This window comes from Camelus dromedarius, chromosome 31, assembly GCF_036321535.1.
Source record: "Camelus dromedarius isolate mCamDro1 chromosome 31, mCamDro1.pat, whole genome shotgun sequence".
Lineage (NCBI taxonomy): Eukaryota > Metazoa > Chordata > Mammalia > Artiodactyla > Camelidae > Camelus > Camelus dromedarius.
The window spans coordinates 4,249,047-4,270,737 of NC_087466.1; the positions used below are offsets into that span (position 1 = coordinate 4,249,047).

The 21,691-nt window shown below is 44.5% G+C and overlaps 1 protein-coding gene across 7 annotated transcripts in view; it reads right to left on the minus strand.

Moving 5' to 3' along the window:
* Window positions 1-21,691, minus strand: part of DEPDC5 (DEP domain containing 5, GATOR1 subcomplex subunit) — an 80,192-nt gene that overhangs the window by 49,498 nt on the left and 9,003 nt on the right. For all 7 annotated transcript variants that reach the window (XR_004133722.2, XM_031443147.2, XM_031443145.2 and 4 more), the window contains 14 exons: window positions 18,348-18,417; window positions 17,173-17,251; window positions 16,219-16,280; window positions 11,870-11,939; window positions 11,469-11,541; window positions 9,561-9,664; window positions 9,213-9,287; window positions 7,594-7,728; window positions 6,746-6,807; window positions 6,529-6,602; window positions 5,606-5,675; window positions 3,924-3,960; window positions 3,289-3,409; window positions 751-971 (listed from right to left, as the gene is read on the minus strand). Coding sequence is in view for 6 of the 7 variants with exons in the window: in XM_031443147.2 (XP_031299007.1) it covers window positions 751-971; window positions 3,289-3,409; window positions 3,924-3,960; window positions 5,606-5,675; window positions 6,529-6,602; window positions 6,746-6,807; window positions 7,594-7,728; window positions 9,213-9,287; window positions 9,561-9,664; window positions 11,469-11,541; window positions 11,870-11,939; window positions 16,219-16,280; window positions 17,173-17,251; window positions 18,348-18,417 (1,253 nt within the window). In the remaining variant the exon portion in view is untranslated. The remainder of the gene's footprint in view (window positions 1-750; window positions 972-3,288; window positions 3,410-3,923; window positions 3,961-5,605; window positions 5,676-6,528; window positions 6,603-6,745; window positions 6,808-7,593; window positions 7,729-9,212; window positions 9,288-9,560; window positions 9,665-11,468; window positions 11,542-11,869; window positions 11,940-16,218; window positions 16,281-17,172; window positions 17,252-18,347; window positions 18,418-21,691) is intronic.

The window sequence follows — 21,691 nt, forward strand, 5'->3', positions numbered from 1 at the left end:
AAGTCTACAATATGTGGTAAAACTCTGCAGGAACACACACACTCTCTCTCACACACAGTCTCACACACACACTCACTCACACACATACTCACACATACACCCACACACACACGAGTGCACGTAAAACTAGTGAGATCTGAGTAAGCTCTGGGGATTGCACAAGGTCAGGTTCCTGGTTCTGACACTGTACTGTGGTTATGGAAGATGTTACCCTTCAGGAAAATGAGTGAAAGCTACACAGGGCCTCCCTGGAATTTTTTTTTTTGCAACTTCCCACAAATCCATAATTACTTCAAAATACAAAGTTTTCCAAAAAGGCAGGAGGGGCCTGTACACTCCAGTCATGGACACTGCCGGGTGGGCAAGATAAGATGCAGGAAGAGCAGCACCCGTGCTCCTCGGGGCATGGCCGGGTTACAGGTGGCTTGAAGCGGAACAGAGGACGGGGCTGTTTTAAGGGGCTCGAGTGGAGATGATGAGGAAATAAGCAAACACCTTTGACCCGAGGCCTAAGAAAAGCCCTGCCCTGGCACACAGCAAGGTATACGGTTACAGCGATAAGAGGAAAAGGGCAGAGGCGAAACTAAGTCACACACACATATGCCACGGCTGAGGCGGCTGGTCCTCACTGCACTGACCTGGGGACAATTACGAGGCGGGACTCACAGCCCAGCCCTGGCCAGAGCCCCCGCCCCAGCCTTCCTGCAGGAAGGAAGCCAACTCCTGCCCTGCCCGGCCCTGCCCTCTGACCTCGAGTGCTGGTGTAGCCCAGGGAGCTGCTGACTTCATACTGGTGCAGGTGGGGGTGAGGGGTCACCAGGATGTTGGCACTCCTGCCCAGGGAGCTGTCGTCAGAAGCCTGGCTCCTCACTTCCTCAGCGGGCAGCGCACGGCCAGGCAAGGACGGGCTGGAGGACACGTCGCAGGAGCTGGAGCTCTTCCGATTGTGACTCTCCCGCTCTCGCACAGACCTGACCGGCGAGAGAGCAAGTCACCACCGAGCGAAGGACGCTGTGTCACCCAGAGTTAAAACTCCCCAATGCGTCACCAGCCCAAGCTACCTGGGAGACTGATAACAAAAACCCTGTGTGTGATATCTGAGTGGGAGAAGTGATGTAGGAGGTACTCTGCCCGGAGCAGATCAAGACGTCGTGGGAGACACGGGGCGATGGCTGACCGCCCTTGAATGGCCAGAATCCTGGGACCAGGGCTGGAAAGAAGCCATTGCTTGGTCTGAACCCACCTGATCCCACCACCAAACTCGTGTCGCTAAAAACGGGGCAACAAGACGTGATACCATGTGACCTGGGACAAAGCACACAGTGCCACCTGAGAAGTCTCCTAGCACCAAGATTTGAACCTAAATCTAATCAAGCCTCTGGAGATAATCACCAGTTTACAGGAAACTCAGAGACATCAGGACAGGTTAAAACATTATAAGGAAATATCCAGCCAAAGGAATAAATCAAGACACTCAACAGTCACCGTAAAAAAACATTATGATGAGGTGTAACAAATGCGTCTTCTTTAGGTCCCGATTCAAAGAAACTCACTCTAAAAACCACATTTTTTTTGACAGTTGGGAAATCTGGAGAGGGACTGGCAGGCAGAGGATGTTAAGGAATTCATATTAATTTTATTATCACCAACAAGGGGACTGTGATAAATTTTTTTAAATTCTAATTTGTTAGAGACATATGCTGAAATATTTACGTATGAAAAAAAAGGATACCTGAGATCTGTTTTAGAATAGTCAAGCGAAATTTAAAATGTGGGGAAAATGATGAAACAAAATTGACAATACCTTGGTAACTGTTCATCACACTAGTCTATGTAAACGTTTTAAAGTTAATCCTTAATAAAAAATTTTTAAAAATTAGTATATATCCTTACTAAAACATGAAATGCCCTGAGGGAAAACATTTGGAAGCAGTGGGAAGATGGATCAGGAGAAAGTCCAATGGGGAAGCGAAACTTCAGAATGAGTCAGCAACCATCAGTAGGGCTGCCCTCCAGCATCAGAGCCATTTTCTTTTCACCCGGAAGGATTTTGTTTTAAGGAAGAGGTTAGGAAAGACTGAAAACAGATCCCCAGGGCTGACTGCATGGTTCAGGGTTCCAACAGCAAATATCTGAGAGTGGGGACAGAACACCCATCAGGCACCTTCTGTGCCGCCAGGAACACACAGCCTGAGTCTCTGAAACACCAGATCTTGCCACATTTGATCAGAAGAAAGCAAACCAAGGATCTTGGACTACAAAGGCGTCCTTAGACGCTCAGAAGAAATGCACCACCGAGCCCCAGGGCGTCATCAGCATGTAGGGTTGCTGCTGTTAACAGCACCTACTGTGAGCTCTAAACATTCTCAGGAGGAGACATGAGGCTGGGACAAGGGAAGAGGACAGAAGACATTCATGTGACCGCTGTGAGCCCATCTGTCACAACGTGGCAGTATCTTTCCAATTGGAAAAGTGGAAAATGGACTCAGGTTCTTGGTCAACTAGGGAGAAAAAAAACTAGAGCTCCATTTCCCACATTCATAAAAAAAAAAAAATTCTGGGGGAGGGTATAGCTCAGTGGTTGAGCATGCCTTAGCATCCTGGGTTCCATCCCCAGTCCCTCCATTAAAACAAATAAATAAAATAAATAAAAACCTAATTACCTCCCCGCTAAGAAAAGACTGGTTCAATTAAGTAAGTAAGTAATTCTATATAAAGAACTAAGCATAAAAAACAAGACTATGAAGTATTAGAAGAAAATATATGACATGTCTCTAACCCTGGAGTAAGGCTTCCTTACACGAGACCCAGAAATGAGTATGTTGGTAAATCTGATGTCACAATGAAAAACTAGTATATGACCAAAATACCATGGAGCAAGTTTTAAAAACAGAAATTAAAGAAAGAAAAGTCTCTTGCCCTCTGGGTATAATAAATCTAAAAGAAACGCTGGACCCTGGGATCTATGTCTGTGTATATATATATATATATATTAGTGGCCGCCCAGAGAAATGAAGGTTCCAGAATTCATAAATTCTCTTCTCTTGGCTAGAAGAAGCAGAAGAACGCTCTTCTTATTGGGAGACAATGCTACACAACAAGCAAGCTACCAAACGGCTTAGGCCAGAGAACCAGAAAACAGAATTCCTAACGATCTCCAGACTACGGCTTCCATCTGGCTAATTTTAATTTAAGACATTTTCAAGGCTGCTCTCGTGCAGGTCCCTACAGGGCCTCAGGTTCTCCTAAGCAGTTTTTATGTCCACCCCAAAGTACATGGCAGAAAACCTGCATGTGGCGAGTCGCTGAGCCCGGGACGGGCCGGGCAGCCTGAACACTTGCGCATCGTAAGCGTCGTAATCAACTTGGATGGGAATTGCATTCTCGGATTCCTTTGGTGTCCCCAGAGCTGAAACACACAACATACACAACCTGTCATCAAAACACGTGTCCCCAGATGCCTTCAGATGGTCTTCACCAAGGTCCGCAGGGCACCGGGCATCATCACCTCCTCCCCGTGACAAAAATGGGTTAAGAACCCCATCGTGACAGGTTGCTGAGATTAAATGACATATGCCAAAGCGATATAGAAATTACTATTTACTAGCACTAAATAAAGGCAGGGTGATGGCAGCATTTCCTTCTGTGATCCCACTTTAAAAATATCTTGTTATGTACATTTAGTCCTTTAAAACTTTCTACCCCATCCCTACAACTGATCGAAGGCTTTGTGACCACCCATTTTACAGTTGACAGGACAAAAAGAGACAAGGTCATTAAGGGACCTTCCAAAAGTCACACAAGGGGGATTCAGGTCTCCCTGCTTAGCTGTGAACTTTTTATGCAATCTCACACAATCTTGTTACCAAGGGTGGTGAGCTGGCTCTTTCTAAATGTGATGAAAGGAGAAAAAAAATACTCACAGGCATCACGGCCGTTCTTTGCTCTCTCAGAGGCAGGCTGTAAAATGAAACAGATAGTGGATCACACTCTCTCCTCTGCCCGAACAGACTCATCACCCGGCACAGCATGTAGGTGGCTGCCCCCCAGGCAGAGGCCAGGCCTCACCGTCCCCATAATGAACACCGGACACCTCCCCACCCCGGGATCAGGCCCCGCTGGGTCCTTTGCTTCCCACCTCACTCCTGTTCGCTCTCACAACTCTATCCAATTAGGGCATGGGCTCCACTTTACAGGTGAGGATATTCAGTCCTAGGAGAGTAAGGGACTTGCTGCCAGTCACACCATGAGCACGTGCAGAACCAGGATCCAGGCCCAGCTCCTCAGACTCTTGGCTGATCCACAGGTATGTCTGTCCTCCCAGGGTTAGTTCCAGCGACCCCAACCCTGCATGTGGCCCCCTTCACATGGCACTCGCTCTCACCCATCTACACCCCCCAGGGCTGAGCACTCAGTAGGTAGACGGCTCATTTGCAGAAATGGGGTGTAAAGGTAGAGAGAAAACCCAAAGAGCTATCTTTTTTTTTTTTTAAATAAATCTTTTGCATAGCACTTTAACCTTCCGTAACAACACTTAATCTTTCTTCTTTAAAACAATCACATTGCAGAGAAATTCGTCCGGTTGTGGTGAAGGCACAAAACCCTAGGAGGCAGGAGACGGCCCTTTCCGGGCAGAGCCCTCACTCCCCACACTTCCCTACTTCACACAGCCTATTTTGGGAGTCCTCACATTCCTCTAAACTAGTATCTCCCCTATTAGAAGAGTAACATTCACTCCTGCCTCCCTGCAAAAAGGGAAGAGGTAGCCCTGATCCTAGTGTAACAGCCACAGCAGGATAACTGGAGGGTTCAGCTCTGCTAGAAACAGGCAGGCGGATAAGAGCACCCTGGGGTGGGGCCCTCAGACAAAACAGTCTGTTTTTCTCTTTACATCGAAAACACTGCCAGGTTCCTAAAATGGGCACTTTATTGGCTGCAGATGTATTCCAGCGAGTGGATATGTCATTTTATCTAGCCATTTCCCTATTGTTTTCAACTTCTCACTATTTTAAATAGAACCAGAGCAAGATCTACTTGAATACAATATTCTCAATTATTTCCTTACATCACAGCATCAAAAATAGGGGCCCCGGGTCAAAGGGCATGAACGTTCTCATTACTCTTGGTGCACGTGCCTGGACTGCTCTCCATTCATGTTTCACACCAACCAGGTACTCAAGCACAGACGTCGCCGCACTTTCTAGCATTTGGTCTAACTATCACTTTTGTTTTAAACCTATTCGGTAAGCAAAAAAAGAACCCTCATTCTTGTCTGAATGTGCATTTCTTTGCTGTTAAGATGTGACTTTGTGAAAATCCCATTTCCCCTTTGCTGTAATGTGTACCCATGTCTTTGTCCCCACTGGCATCTGAGTGGTCTCAGTATCTGAATAAACTGGTCATGTTATAATAAAAATAACTCTTATATTTTGGCCAAAGACATTTCTTGCAGTCTGGGATCTGCCTTGTTTATTTACTTAATGTAGAAAACTGTAAAGTTCTACGGAAAATTTCTTAAATGCTATGCATGACCATTGGGGTACAGGGGGCATCTGTCACATCTGTGTGACAGTCCCCGGGGGCCCTGCTGGTGGGTGAAACCTACCTTCTTTCCTGCCAGTTTTATTCGTGGGGTGAAACTATTACAGAACAGCTGGCTTTTGGATGTGTAGAAACTGTAAAAGAAACAAACAGGGTCATTAATCTAAAACCCCTTTCATTTTACACCCCAAGACAAAGCTGGAACCCCGGCCGTGGATCATCTTCCTGTGAACACCTTTGTCTTCAGCCTCACTGATCCTAACTTTCTTCTGTAACTACAGTGAGACGTTAATTACATTTTAAATTACTGTTCTATTCTTTGCTTTCCCACAGACTGCCTCACGTGTGCTAGTTCCGATTCCTGACTGGGTTAGAATCTCCCCCTCAGGCTGAAATCAGCATGAGCACAGAGGCCGCGGCCCAGGGAAAGAGGAGGTGCAGGGACGTTCCCCCAGACGGAGCCGGGGCCCAGGGAAAGAGGAGGTGCAGGGACGTTCCCCCAGATGGAGAGAGGGGCCCAGGGAAAGAGGAGGTGCAGGGACATTCCCCCAGACGGAGCCGGGGCCCAGGGAAAGAGGAGGTGCAGGGACATTCCCCCAGATGGAGAGAGAGGCCCAGGGAAAGAGGAGGTGCAGGGACGTTCCCCCAGACGGAGCCGGGGCCCAGGGAAAGAGGAGGTGCAGGGACGTTCCCCCAGATGGAGAGAGGGGCCCAGGGAAAGAGGAGGTGCAGGGACATTCCCCCAGACGGAGCCGGGGCCCAGGGAAAGAGGAGGTGCAGGGACGTTCCCCCATGTGGAGGCCGGGGCCCAGGCCCAGGCTCAGTCTGCAATGGTCTGCAGGAGTCGGGAACAGCTGTGGAAATAAGTCCTAAAAATCGCTTTTATGTTTTTCACCGCAGACTCTTCTTACATCACTGCCACTGCTTTGCAGGTAGAGACCTTCACAGAAACCCCGATCACCTACAGCCTATCAGGACCTCACCCACCTGTGGTTTATCCAGTGAGGAATATTGTAGTCGTCGCCCAGGCGAGAACCCCGAGGGGCGGTCCGATTGTGCAGCTGAAAGGGGACAAGCCAGGGCAGAGGTCAGCTGGGGAGCAGGTGGGACCCAGGACTGCTCCGACTTGTCTGCTTTTAACTATTCTCGACATCACCCTGGTGCTGGAAACTGGCCTTTAGTAAGCAATGCAAAATCGAATCACCTTGAACAACGGGACAGCGTGGAGTGGCTGCTCCCCCATGCACACCAAGTCCACGCCAATTCCTAAAAGAGTAAAGACAGAAAGTTGGGCAGGGTGGGGGAGAGGCAGAGATACGTGGCCCAATCTATTAGAGACGTGACTTAGGGTACAGGGTACATGCAGAGCCAACTTATCATCCTATGATTTATCACCTCACCAGCACTGCCCAGGCAGCTGAGAATAAACAGAGGCATTCTGTCTCCTCGTGACCAGGTTCCATCACACCTGCCACTAATCAGTGCTGGACAGTGAGCCTCTGATGGCCCTGCAGGACCTGATTTGTCAGTAAGACCACCAGGCCTCCGCTACTAGGGTTTCCAGGCCAGAAAGGAAAAGCAACCTTGTCATCTCAGTACGAAGGAAAAAGCCCCATCACTTAACAGAGCTTTACTGCAGTCAGGATTTCCGTTCCCAACTCCATTTTCTTGGAACACAAATCAAACTGGGGGGGGGGGGGGTACAAGTCGGGGATGCACGGCACAGCATGGAGGGCAGGTGGGACAAGGTGACTGAGGGCACTTCCCAGGATGGGCTGATGGACACTGGCTCCTGGAAACAACCACCAAAAAGGGCTCTCCAGAGTGAAATATGTTTGGGAAACTCAGAGTACCAGTTATGTCCTTCAGAGAGAAGTAAGATACAGCCAAACACCGACCCTGGCAATTGGGAAATATGCCTAACTGTGGATGACCCAGTGCGTCCCACCCGACAGACCACGGGACTCTCAACCCTGGATCCCAGATGCTCGGAGCCCTGAGGGAAGTCATGCTACTAGCACACAGACACAGAGCCGGGCCCAGCAGCATTACCGTTGTCTATCATCCGCTGCTTGGTCAGGATCATGAGCAGGCGGTCCACTTCAAACACACCCACCCCGGGCGTGATCACCACCGACATTTGCCCAGTTCGATCAAAGTTGCGGTTGATGTAGTGCTTGTCAAACACTTGAAACAAAGCAGAAGGTCCTCCCGTGAAGACGTTACAGCTTTTCAGAAACCAACCAGTGGCAAGCATCTCCGGGCTCCTGGACATTTTGTCCATGTTTCTATCAGCACAACTGTCACATCTGACCTGAGTGCATGTCTGTCCTTCCCCCTCTACTCTCACAGCTGCCTGAATCCAGGACCACATCCCTGTCGCCCCTGCCGGTCCCCCTCTTCGATGCCTAACACGTGCCCCGTGAAGCCTTAAATGCGCAAATTTCATGTCATTAGCTTAAACCATCCATAAATGGGTCTGTATTGAAACGTAGAAGAATCAAACATAAATTTAATTTTTTGTGTGTGTAGGGGGAGGTCATTAGGTCTACTTATTTATTTATTAGTTTTTTTTTTTTTAATGGAGGTACTGGGGATTGAATCCAGGACCTCGTGTGTGCTAAGCACACAATCCTCACACACATAAATTGAAGACAGTATGTAAGAGAATGGACCAGAATCTTGTGATGTTTTGTAAATCTGGCACATTAATTCTTATTTCTGGCCTGTGCAATTCTTATTATGAAAATCAGTGCTATTCAAATATGACAATAGGTTTACTAATAAAAGACCCCGTGCTCGAGAACCCCCAGCACCCGGGTATAGACACAGGGACAAGTGACACACACTGTGAAGCGATGACACATCGTCTCTTCCGTCAGTGGCCAGTGACAGACAGACAACCTCCCAGGGCTGGCACATGGCAGCCTGAACGGTGAGCAGAGCCTGGGGTGCTGGGAGCCGAACTCGGCTCTGAGAAATCCCGCTGCTGTGGTTCCCAGAGCCACCCCCGTCCCCACCTCCTCCAGCAAGAGTTTAAGCCTCTCTTGGCTGCCCCACGAGCCCCTGTATCCTTAGAGTAAATTTCCCTTTTTGTTTGAATTAAGTAGGTTTCTGTTATTTGCAAAAAAGAGAAACATAAAAATGTAGCTAATATAAAAATGCAGGGACAGACATTTAGAAGAAATCACACCACACTGTTCCCAGTGCTCCCTCCTAGAAGGGGACAGACAGCGGAAGGAGGGGAGAAATTTTCAGATTTACTTGATATACCTCTCTATTATTTGAATTCTAGGAACATGGGTTCCTGTTGTAATTTTTTAAAAAATAGGTTAAAAAAATTACCTAGAAACCGTTGAGAGCTTGGATGGCGTGGAAAATAAGAATACAGCTTTTAGGAAAACAAAGAGCCCAAGGAAGTCTCCCTGCAGCTCTTTACTCCGGGACCACCGTGAGACGCAGAGGAGAACACGTTAATTCCCGACAGGAGACCCAAGAGTAAATAAATGGTGGCCGTTGAAACCATCCAATCAGAAGTCACTGCTTTCAGTTAATTTGGGGGTCGGGGGGCATCACCAGATAGGTCCGGGTCTTTGGACTTTAGTAAAAGCAAGTTCACAGCCTTGGGATGAGCAAGGTGCCTGCTCACCACGGCTGGCGGCCTGACTCACCATTGAACGACAGGTTGATGGCCTCCAAGTAGTTTCCTTGTGCTGAGGTAGAATTGTCTCCTTGGGGAAAGCCCTCTGGAGCAAAAGACACGACAGAAGGGACATCTCATGAAAGATAGATTCTTCAAAAACAAGCAGATGGTGCCTGGCTCCACAGGCCCCCACCCTGCAGAAGGGACATGACTGAACCTACTGCCCACATCACGAACAACGTGACCCAACCCGAAACAGAGACCCGACCAGAAGCAGAGACGACACACAGCGCTGGAAGGCAAATGGGCGTGAACTTCTTCGGCCCCCAGTCTCCGTCCTCCGCCTCCTCTCCCTTCCGACACATCAGTGCAGTACCTGCCTGTTCCAGTCGCACCAACACTGGATACTGGATGAAGAGTTTTTTGATGGTCACGAGGAGTGAGGTCCACTCTTCTCTCCTTTCGTTCTGCACCACCACTCTGAAAGGAGCGCCATCAAAAGACAGGCATCGAGCAGCTATTGAGCACAGGACATGAGGTCCCGTGCAGGGGTTTCAAGGAAAGGAGAAGGGGGTGCCCAGAGCTGTGGTGATTTATCATACAACAGTATGTAAGAAAGTCAGATGCATTCGGTGAGCATTAGCAAAGAAATCTAATCACATCAAGAGTCACAGAGATGGAAAATCAAAAATACGAAAATATTTCAAAATTGCCTTCAGATTACATTAATGCTCAGTGTTGAACAGGAAGATGAACATTCTTTCAGACTGAATTACAATTAGGTGGCATATAAGAAAAGCCTAAGAAGTAAACACTCATATATATGGTTTACTTAGATGGCCAATAACCATATCTAGGTCAGGGAAATAAACCAGTGGAAAGAGATGGGGGGGAATCTGCTTACTGTATACTTTCTGAACCTTTAAACTTTTGAACCATGTGAATATACTCCAAAAAATTTAAATTTAAAAAGAAAAATATACATTTCCATTAGTTTAGCAATTTTAACACTAGGAATTTATCCTAGAGAAACACACAGAACCCAGAATAGCCAACACAACACTGAAGGACATAAATAAAGTTGGAGGACTGACTCTATCCAACTGCAAGACTTACTACAAAGTCACAGCAATCAAGACAGTGTGATATCGTGAAAGAACAGACAAAAAGATCACTGGAACAGAACAGGGAGCCCAGAAATTGACCTTCAGAAATATAGTCAACTGATCTTTGACAAATGAGCAAAGCTAATACAATGCAGCAAAGACAGTCTTTTCAACAAATGATGCTGGAACAACTGGACACCCACATGCAAAAAGAAAAGGAGGGAGGGAGGGAGGAAGAAAGAAAAGATGTTTATTCACAACTGTCCAAACTTGAAAGCAACCAAGATGTCCTTCAGCAGGTGAATTGATAAACCATGGTCCATCTAGGCAAGGGACTGTTATTAGGCACCAAAAAGAAGTGAACTACTGAGCCATGAAAACACATGAAGAAACCTTAAATGCATGTTACTAAGTGAAAGATGCCACTGTATGAATGATTCCAACCATATGACAATCTGGAAAAGGCAGAACTGTGGAGACTCTAAAAAGACCAGCAGTTGCCAGGGGATGGAGGTGGGGGAAGGAACAAACAGGTGGAGCACAAGAGAATTTTTAGGGCAGTGGAAATACTCCGCATGATACTGTGATGATGGAAACATGCCATTATACATTTGTCCAAACCCACAGAATGGACAGCACCAACGTGAACCCTAAGGTAAACCAGGGACTTTCAGTGTACAGTGTGTCACTGTAGGGTCATTAACTGCAACAAATGCACCACTCTGATGAAGAATGTTGATCCCTGGGTGGGGGACAGCAAGCATGTGTAGGGGGAGGGAGTATATGGGAAATCTCCATGCCTTTCTCTCAATTTTGCTGTGTAACTAAAACTGCTCTTTAAAAAAGTCTTAATTTTTTTTTTAATGGAAAGAAAGCAGAAAAGCACTCAGGGATGCATCACTGTGTATCTGTCTAGTTAGCACAGTGATATGTAGAGAATTTTTTAAATTAGAAAAAACTGCCAATGCTAACCTCGCAGTTTTGACAAATGTACTCAGTTAGGAACTGTTAACAGAGAAAGCTGGGTGAAAAGTATATGGCAACCCTGTGTATTATTTTTGCAATTACTCTGTAAACCTAAAATTATTCCAAAGTAAAAAGATTTATTTTTTTTTAAGTTAGGAAAAAAACAACCAAAGGAGGGGGGAGAAAAGGCATAGCAAAGCACCCAAACGTACTTATAGAAGTCTTCATAGAATCGCCCCTTGTGATCCTGCCTAACTGAGGCTCGGTTTATTTCAGGAAATTCATCTGAAAGAGAGAAAACAACATATGCAGATCAGATTGAAAAGAGAAATTCAGTTTCTCTGCTCCCCCTTCTGAGTCAAGGATTTGCATCACACGCAGAAACACACACACACACACACACAGACAATTTTATGTCTATTAAGTTGGCTTTAAGCTGAATCGCGGCCCAAAGACTTCCTGTATCTGCTAATGAACAGTGTCATTTTCCATGTTACCCCGTCCCCACAATAGACAAGGTGGGAAAGATGGAGCAATGCCAAAAGGAAGAGAATGACAGGGAAGGAGTGAGGATGGGCGTGTGAAGAGCTTCACAAAAAAATAACTTACTCACCAAGAGATTTTGCATCGTAGAAAGTCCTAGAGAAAAGGACCACTGTCACTTCATGACTACAGTTCTTCTCCTGGGCATGAGCAGAGAAAAAGAGGGCTCAAGTCTATGCCACTCACCGTGCTGTGAGGCAGCCTGCATGAACGTACACTCTCCGTTCTGGGAGGCTCGGAGGCAGCCCACGGCACAGGATGGCACCACGTTCCTGTGGCCGCGTGGTGGACAGAGGACTGTGGCGTCAGGCAGCCCAGACTGACTCCTGGCTCAGAAACTTACCACCACATGACCTTGAGCAAGTTACCTAAAGTTCCAGGAATGTGGAAAGTGTTTTAAAAACTGCAAGTCACCCGTAAGTTTGGGTCACTGTCTCCCAGCTCCTGAGAGGGCATGAAACAGATAGATCTGCCCATTGTCAAAGGATCGTGGTATCTGTACCTGCTTCACAGTGTTCTCTAATTTCTTCAGAACTGTAGGTTAGGGAAGAACAGAACCCATGGTGGTGGGTGTAAGAATCAAAGACACTCCCACGTATGACCAGGGCCACAGGATGAGAATTACTGCTCAAGTTGAAACCAAGATAAGGAATCGCCTTTGGACTGGGATGGGGAATAGTGAGAAAAAACATTTCTATGAATCAGGAGATCAAGATTTGCAGACACTGACTATTATACATAAAATAGATAAACAAGTTTCTACTGTAGAGCACAGGGAACTACATTCAATATCTTTTAGTAACCTATAATGAAAAAGAATATGAAAAGGAATCTATGTATGTGTACGTATGGCTGAAACATAATGCTGTACGTCAGAAATTAACATAACATTGTAAACTGACTAGACGTCAGTTAAAAAAAATTTTTTTAAAACCCATTTCTATGGAGTCTGGAGATCAGTGTCCTAGAAGTAAGGTGTTGACAGATGGCATGAAATTTGCCAGTGAGCCAGCAAGCTCAGTTTCAGTTCCTCCTGGGTCTTTGAAGACAACAAGGAGCCTACACTGACCAACCCCACATCTAACCCAACCACGCATACTGAGCACCCACCATACAAGGAATACAACACGATGTGCATTACACACCACTTCATACTCTTGCACAGATGTATCTCAGGTGGACAGGGATTCCTAAACAGAAGCCACAGAACCAAGAGCAACCAACTAGCCACCAGCTAATTTACTGGACATCTAGGCACTCCAAACTCAGCTCCAAACTCATCCAATTTTGGTATAAGTTTTATACAAGAAAAAAGCCTGACAGTAGGCTGGTGTGGGGCCGTGAGACCCTCAATTCACGTGTGATAACATACAATAGTGGTGACATGGCTGGAGATTACAGAACCACAGACAGGATGGCACTGGAGCTGTGCTATCAGGCTGGCACTGGATGAGTGGATGGAACCGGATTAGAATCCTGCTTTCACAGGCTACCGATCATGGCAAGTTATCTAACTTGTCTCAGCTGTACTTTCCCCATCCGTGTAAAAGTGACAAGAGGATTAAGTGAGAGAATGTGGGTAAAACACACACCGCCATACCTGGGGTCAAAATACTCAATAAATGTCAGCTGGGACTCCTCCTAATAACCCCATGCCACTATATTTGGGCTCAGAAATGAATTCATAAATTCCCGTGTTCGGCCCTGCTGTCCACAGGGTTAGCTTTAAGCTATTCAATAGGTGTATGAAGGGTAAATAACCTCCACCAAACTGTTCTAAATCGACACCATGTGGTTACATAAAGTTATTTTAATTAAGTTTCAAGCTCTTGCTTAAAGTTCTTGACTGTAACAAAATAAACAAAACCTAAGCTCAAACTCCTGTACACTAACATGGGTCTCTGCCAACTCCCAACCCTACATCTGATGCTATAAATGCTCACAGAATCTGGGGTTGGGGGACAGCTAAAGGACAACTGAGCCGGACCTGACATGGAGGTTTTCACAGACCCAATGTGGAAACAGCCATCACAGAGCGCAAGGTGGCCGTTACTCAGCCCACCCCCAAGTCCTGGCTCCCTGCAGTCCCCACTGTCTGCCTCTTCCTTCAGACCCCGGCCTCAGGCAGACACAAAGGCCGAGGCACCCCTGAGCTAGGTGACTGCGGGAGCTTCCTGGCTGGCCTGCTTCCTGTCTGTCCCTTCACCAAACCGCTCCAGGCCACTGGACTCCTCTTCCTCAAATTCTCCCCAGCTTTGATCACACTGACCCCCTGCTTGAGAATCTCTCCTGGCTCCCACTTCTCATGCAATCAAGCCCACACCGCTCAGCTTGACCTGACCCTTCCTTCTAATCCAATCCCATTACCTGACCACTCCCCACACGAAGCCCCCGAGGAGCCACAGAAGACTTCACCACAATCTCATGTCTTGGCTCACCCGCTTCTCTCCACTTGAGATACTCTCCCATCTTCCTTCCCCACCACCCACACCCTCCTCAGCCGTGCAAGTCCAAGCTCAGAAGCAAACAGAATTCCAGCCCCTCACAAGGATGGTTGGTTTGCCAACGTTTCAAACGTGCAGCCCCGCGCTCCCAGCAGGCCTACAGATTCTCTGAGGGCCAGTGTCACATTTCTGCTTCTCTGACCTTTAGAGCTGGGGAAGGAGAATGGAAATTAGCCTCCATCAAGGCCTAGATCCTGTTGAGATCTGACTATGCGCAGGTACTTTCAAACTCCTCCTGAGGCGGGAACTATAACCATCTCTGTTTTGCAGACAGAGAAACAGAGGCTCAGAGAGACTGAATACTTCTCCAAGATAAAAAAGCTAATTGAGTAGAACCCTACTTTTTTCTTTTCTTTTTTTTTTTCAGCACGGGGGGGGTCATTAGGTTTATTTATTTATTAATTTTTAATGGAGGTGCTGGGGATTGGACCCAGGACTTCGTGCATGCTAAGCATGTGCTCTACCACTTGAGCTATACCCTTTCCCCTGAATACTACACTCTCATCAGAAAGATAATTTGCAAACATTTCCTCCCATTCTGTGGGCTCTTTTTATTTTCTTGATAGCGTCCTTTGATGCAGAAAAGTTTTTAATTTTGATGAAATTCAAACTACATACTTTTCCTTGGGATGCTTGTGCTTCTGGTGTAATAGGTGAGATACCACTGACAAATCCAAGGTCATAAAAATTTCCCTTATGTTTTCTTTTAAGAGTTATATCCGTTTAGCTCTTGTATTCAGGTCCCCGATTCATTTGGAGTTAAATTTCTGTATAGGATGCGAGTTAAGGGTCCAAATTCACTCTCTGACACATAGATATTCACTTGTCTCAGAAGCATTTGCTGAAGAGACTATCCCTTCCCTCATCAAATGGACTTGCTATTCTTGTGTAAAATCAACTGACCAGAGATGTATGGGCTGACCTCTGGACTCTCAGTTCTATTCCATTGATCTGCATGTCGGTCTTTATGTGGGTACCATATTGCTTTGGCTACCCTTTGTTGTAGTTAAGTTTTGATGTTAGGAAGTCAGAGTCCTACAACTTCCCTCTTTTTCAAAATTGTGTTGGCTATTCAGGATCCACTGTAATTCCATATATATTTTAGAATTAACTTTTCCACTCTGGTAAAAAAAACGCAATTGGGATTTTGACATGGACCATATTCAAATAGTTTGCTTTGGGTAGTATTGCCATTTTAACAATATTAAGTCTCTTAACCCATGAACATGGGTTGTTTGTCATTTATTTAGGCCTTTTAAATTTCTTTCACCAATGTTTCGTAGACTTTAGTGTACAAATCTTGCACCTCTTTGGGCAAATTATTCCCAAGTCCTTTATTCTCTTTGATGCTCTTGTAATTGCTTTTATAATTTAATTCCCTTTTTAAAATTTAATACCTTGTTTTAATTTCCTGTTCAGATTGTTCATTGTGGATGAAACACAATTGATTTTGTGTGTTGAACTTTGTATCCTACAACTTTGCTGAATTTGTTTATTAGCTACAATAGTTTCTTGGTGGATTTTTTTGGATTTTCTACATCTGTGACTGAGATAGCTTTCCTTCTCTGCCAGTAAGGATGACTTCTATTTCCTTTTCTTGTCTAGATGCTCTGGCTAGAATTTCCAGCACAACGCTGAATACAAGTGGTGAAAGCAAGCATCCTTAGCTTGTTCCTGATCTTAAAGGTGGAAGTTTTCAGTCCTTCACCATTAAGTATGACGATAGCTGTGGCGTTTTCATAAATGCCCTTTATCATGTTGAGGTGACTAAGGTAATTGAAATCTAGAGTCTTATCAGTTTAGGCTTTAGCTAAGATACTTCAATTAAATGCAGCTTAATAGAAACTGTACATTTTAAAAATATTCATTGAATAATGTTTATTCAACGAGACTTAGTGCACAAGAAGAAACATACCTTCCATTTGGTAAAGAGATCAGCAAGGAAACCATTCACAGCTTTCTCAAAATACAGATCCCCTGAAAAGAAACGAGAAGAGGGTTTATTTCTTGCTTACAATTTCTTCTCTCAATAAAGTCACAGGAATCGGACTAGTCAAAGAGAAAGTGGGTTCTGCTATACCCTAAAACACAATCATAAAAGTGGTTTAAGCCTAGACTTTCTATACAGCCAAATTTAATATTTGCCTCACTCAGTAAACAGTCATGGCTTCAAGATAAAATGCAAGATTGAAAAAGCTTTGATGATTGAAAACTACAATATATCTTCAAAATGAGAGAAGCATCAAACTTCTAATTACTCTCAGAGTGATGCTTAAAGCTTGTCAGAAGATGATCTGATGGACCTGGTGGACCCCAGGCATTCACTTAACTACATTTGCAGTTTCTGTTGTTCCTGAGATGCTATGATGACCCACAGTGAATATTACTTTGTAATTTTCCCAAACACAAATTTGAATTGCATGCATCATAAGGCTGGTGTGTCAGACATGGTATCCACACCTCACAGCAACTTTATCATTTTCTTATTGTGTAGTAACTTTAACAAAATGAGACAAACTTGGTGATTTCTATGAGTGCTAAAACAAGAAATGAAAGATACCAAAGAAAGTACTGGTTCTTAGCCACAGAGTCACTTCTCTATGGCTTTTGATCCTATACTTACAGATTAGAGATCTGAGAATTCAGATTTTTCATTAATACTTTACTACATTTCACGTAATTCACTATATGCACAACCTGTAAAATATTTACTTATTTTTATTTATTTATTTCAGCATTTGAGGGTTTGTAAAGATCTCAGGATATACCTTTAGAGACTGTCAAGAGCTTACTGTAAATGATACCAGCTTGGGGGGAATAAATATCTCCTGATTAGCAGTGACAATCAGTACTTAGGAACAGTAAGTACCATAAATATCAAAGTCCCACATTTCACAGCTCATCTGAATAAATATGTAAACCATAGCCGACGTAGAACGGAACACCACCTGAAATAAACAAAAACACAATTGCATTAAAAAGCAATAATGAGATAAACAACAAGTTCCTACTGTACAGCACAGGGAAATGTATTCAGTACCTTGTAATAACCTATAACGAAAAAGAATATGAAAAGGAATATATGTATGTATATATATGACTGAAACATTATGCTGTCCACCAGAATTGATGCAACATTGTAAACTGATTATACTTCAATCAAAAAAAAAAAAAATCAATAATGCATAGAGTTTCAGTTCTACAAAATGAAAAGGTTCTGGAGAGTTTCAGTTCTACAAAATGAAAAGGTTTTATAATGACGTAAACATACTTAACCCTACTGAACTGTATACTTAAAAATGGTTACAGAGGGGAGGGTATAGCTCAAGTGGTAGAGTGCATGCTTAGCATGTGTGAGGTCCTGGGTTCAATCCCCAATACCTCCTCTAAAATTGAACAAACCTAACTACCTCCCCCCACCAAAATAAAATAAATAATACAATAATAATAAAAATATTTTTTAAATGGTTATAATGGTAAATTTTATGTTTTTACCACCAAAAAAAAAAAAGCACTGCTGGAAGATTTCTCTTAATTGCATTAAGAGAAAAGCAAGCTTCATCCCTGGCACCACTGGCCACGAGGGGAAGAGCCTGTCCGACCCTCTAGGAGTCTATGCAAGGGCAGATAGGTGCTTTCACCAGCGTGGGTAACATTCACAGCTGTTTGGATTTTCCCAACTGGAACAGTCACAGGAGGAGATTCCTTGGCAAAGGTCTCTCTTCCTGTTAACCAACACTATCTTCTCCCGACTTTTAACTTCTGCTGGGTATTAGTGGGCATAAAGCCTGCAAGCTAGACGTGCCATCTCCACGTCTGATATTAAATAGAAGCAAATGAAGATCAGCCTCAAAGTGGAGAGAGGCAACTCTAAAACACTGGAATTTCAGGAGTCCCTGACTACATTACAATACTGTCCTGCTGGGCAGATAGTAGCTTGAACATGAGACCAAGTTTTTGCTTGTTTCTCTGTTTCACTTTTGGTTTAACAACTTACAACAGCGCAAGGAAACAAAACCAAGAAAGGCATTTTCTCAGTCTTACCCTTGTATCTTCGCTGATATAACCACACATGACTTTCTCATTCTTGACCCACAGTTCACCAGCCTGTGCCCTGAAAGGAGACACACACACACACACACATTATTACAGGTCCTACTTAAACCAAAAAGTGTGGCTCACTCTACTCACTCTACTCTATTATTTACACCCAGATCACCTGGCCAGTTCGAGATTTCCAGAATGCCATGAACAGATGCCACAAGATAAAGAATTCTCAGTGTACTGGATCTGTGCAACCAGAGCTCTTCATCTGGGGGTCCATACAAAAACCTGTGGGTCTAAGGAAGGGCTTTGGGGAACCCATGAACCCTCTGAAATGATGCAAACTTTTCTGAGCACAGAAATGTACCTTTTGTCAAATCTCAAAAGGGTCCCTGTCCCAGAAACAGCTCAGAAGCACTGATGAACCCATTGCTTAACCCAACTCTGAGACAATAAGCTGCAACAGAATCAAAATCCATCTCAATATCAGATTAGAAGGCAAGCAGTCAGGAGGCAGGAAGGGACTATTCAAAGGAGGGCCATTCTCCTGAAAAATCTTCATGTCAGCTTGGTATTGCATTGTGAGGGCTTGATTTTTTTTCCCCCTCTGCATCTTTTTAAGGGCATGAAGTGGATACAACAGTTCAAAGAGCATGGCCTTCGGAGCTGACCAGCCTGGAGTGGAACCAGTCTAGGCAGGGATTTCAATTCTGAGCATCACTCATTAGCTGAATGGTCATGGGGGAATAACTCTGCCAGACTCAGGGTCCTCATCTAAAAAAATGAGATAATGATACCTACTTTCCAGAGCTGTTGTGAGAATTAAATTAAACCAGATAATCTTCAGACAGTGCTGGGATAGGAGGCACTCAACCAACAGTACTAGGGGCTCTCTGTATTAGAAGGAACGGATACAGCGGTGACCGTGAGCACTGAGTGCTGTACCGGGGGCGGGGGAAGTGGTAGCTGTTACCTCAACCAACCACTCGACCTTCTCTTCTGCCAATCCCAATGCAGCTGCCTGCCTGGCCCTAAACAATCAGTCCTCATTTTAAAAAAAAAAGAGGACAAGATAAAATAAAAGCTAGGAAAATGTGTACCATGAGTTGCAGCTCAGGCTACCCGGGAAACAACAGACAATCAGCCAGCCTCCCTGGGCCTCCCTCCCATCTGTAAAATGAAGATGGAAGGACCAAGCCCATGCTCTTCAAATACACTTCTCAGGGCCCCAGCTCTGCTTTCACCAAGAGGGGTGCTTCCTGGCATTCCTTCGCCCAGGTCCGTCTGTGAGTGGACAATGACAGCAAGCCTGACCTGGAAAGGGACCTCCTTTCCTTTAACATTATAAGGAACGATCTGATGTTCCCATGATCTATGAGGAAGTACTCTGCACACAAGCTACTGAATGCTACATTAACCAGACCTCTAAAACGAGCTCCTTCTCCAACTTCTACTAGGGTGTACAGACAAAGCGGTGTTAAAAAACTGGGGCTTAGAGTCCTGAGCCTCCACTCCCTATGGAGGTCAAGCCATCACCTTCCTGAGCCTCAGTCAAAAAAAAAAAAAATTGGTAAATGTGGTTAATAAGAATCCTGCCCGATCCCTCTTCCAGAGCCCCTGGGAAGATCCAATGAGATTCTGTAAAGGAGAGGACTTGGTGAGCCGCCAGACAGTTATCAACCTTCCTATGGAAATGGTTCTCTATGAAATACACACACACACACACACACAAATGCAGTCTTGACCTTTGCTCCTCAGCCTGTAACCTGCCCTTATCCAAACAGGAACTGAGCATGGCCCCAAGACAGGCCCCCTCTGTTTTCTACAGGCTCAAAGGAGAAAGAAATGCCACTGACAGATGCAACTGCAAAATCCACACCCCTCCAGAACACAACCCGAGACCAAGCCCTAGACCAGGATGAAGATGATGGGGGGAGTGGGTGGGCACTGGGCCTTCATCTATGGAGGGACTTCTTGGGCAGGTCACTTTCCTATCAAATGAGCTGTTGAGGGTCAGGGACCTGCACTATCCTTTACAACTAAATTTCATCATCCTGTGAATAAAAAGTTAAAGTAAGTGCAAAGTATGGTCACTGCAGTGTCATTTACATTAACCCACCTTTGAACAACCTAAGTGTTCAGCCATGGCAGACCAGTTAAGTACATGATGCTGAATCCAGACAACAGAATTTCATGGAACCATTAAAATAATGCTTACAAGGAGTTTTAACTTCACCGGAAACGTATCTAGGCTTTTAAGCAGAAAAAAGGATACGAAATAGTATACACGGTATCATCATCTGAGTAAACATGCGTGTGTGCGTGCGTGTCCATGTGAAAATAAAGTATTGGAAGGTTGCACCAAAACTTAACAGCAGTTATCTGTAGGTGGCTGGCTTTTACACTATTCTAAACTTTCTTCTTTATATGTGTTATCCAAATTTTCTAAAATAAATATGTATTTTTCAAGTATGAAAACAGGTTTTAGAGGGATTTTTTTTAACAGTATATAAAATTAAACCTACTATATGGTCTCAAGCTAAAAGGGGAAAAAGTACAGAATATTTTGACAGAACTATGTTTACAGTGGTTGCTTCTGAGTAGTAATATGTCTTTTTCCTCTGCTTCTTTATTCTGTTTTTCAGACTGTCTCCCCTGAGCATGCTTCATATGTAAAACACTTAGCATTTGCCTGATCCCTAGTAGTGCTGAACAAGGGGTATTTGATCATATTAATTCTACAATCAGGGCAGATGTGTTAAGAGAACGGCCACCACAGAATCAGAGCTCATCAGAGAAGATTCCAGAAGCTCCTTTGCAGGGAGGCGGATCGAGCAGGAAAACACCAAACTGCATGCCCCCATGAGCTTTAAGTGTGATTCTCAAACAGATCTGTCTGCTCCCGTACAGCTGGGAAGGCAGAGCCAGAAATTACTCAGTATTGCTCCCTCTGGAGTGTGAGTCAGAAAAAAAACTTAAGTAAAAAAAAAAAAAAAAAACAAAAAACCTAAAAAAAAAAGAAACAACAAAAAATAAAACCAGTAGCTAGTTGGCAGTCCCCAAAACTGTACCTGGGAAAATGGGATCTCTTCACAATGATATTAAATAGAGTAGGTTTCTAAATTCAATTTTTTTAATATTTATTTTTTACTGAAGTATAGTTTGTATATAATATTATATTATATGTTACAAGTATATACTACAGTGATTCATAATTTTTAAAGGTTCTACTCCACTTATGGGTATTATAAAATATTGGCTGTATTCACAGCGTTGTACAGTATACCCTTGCAGCTGATTTTACACATTGTAGTTTGTACCTCTTAGCCCCCATGCCTATCTTT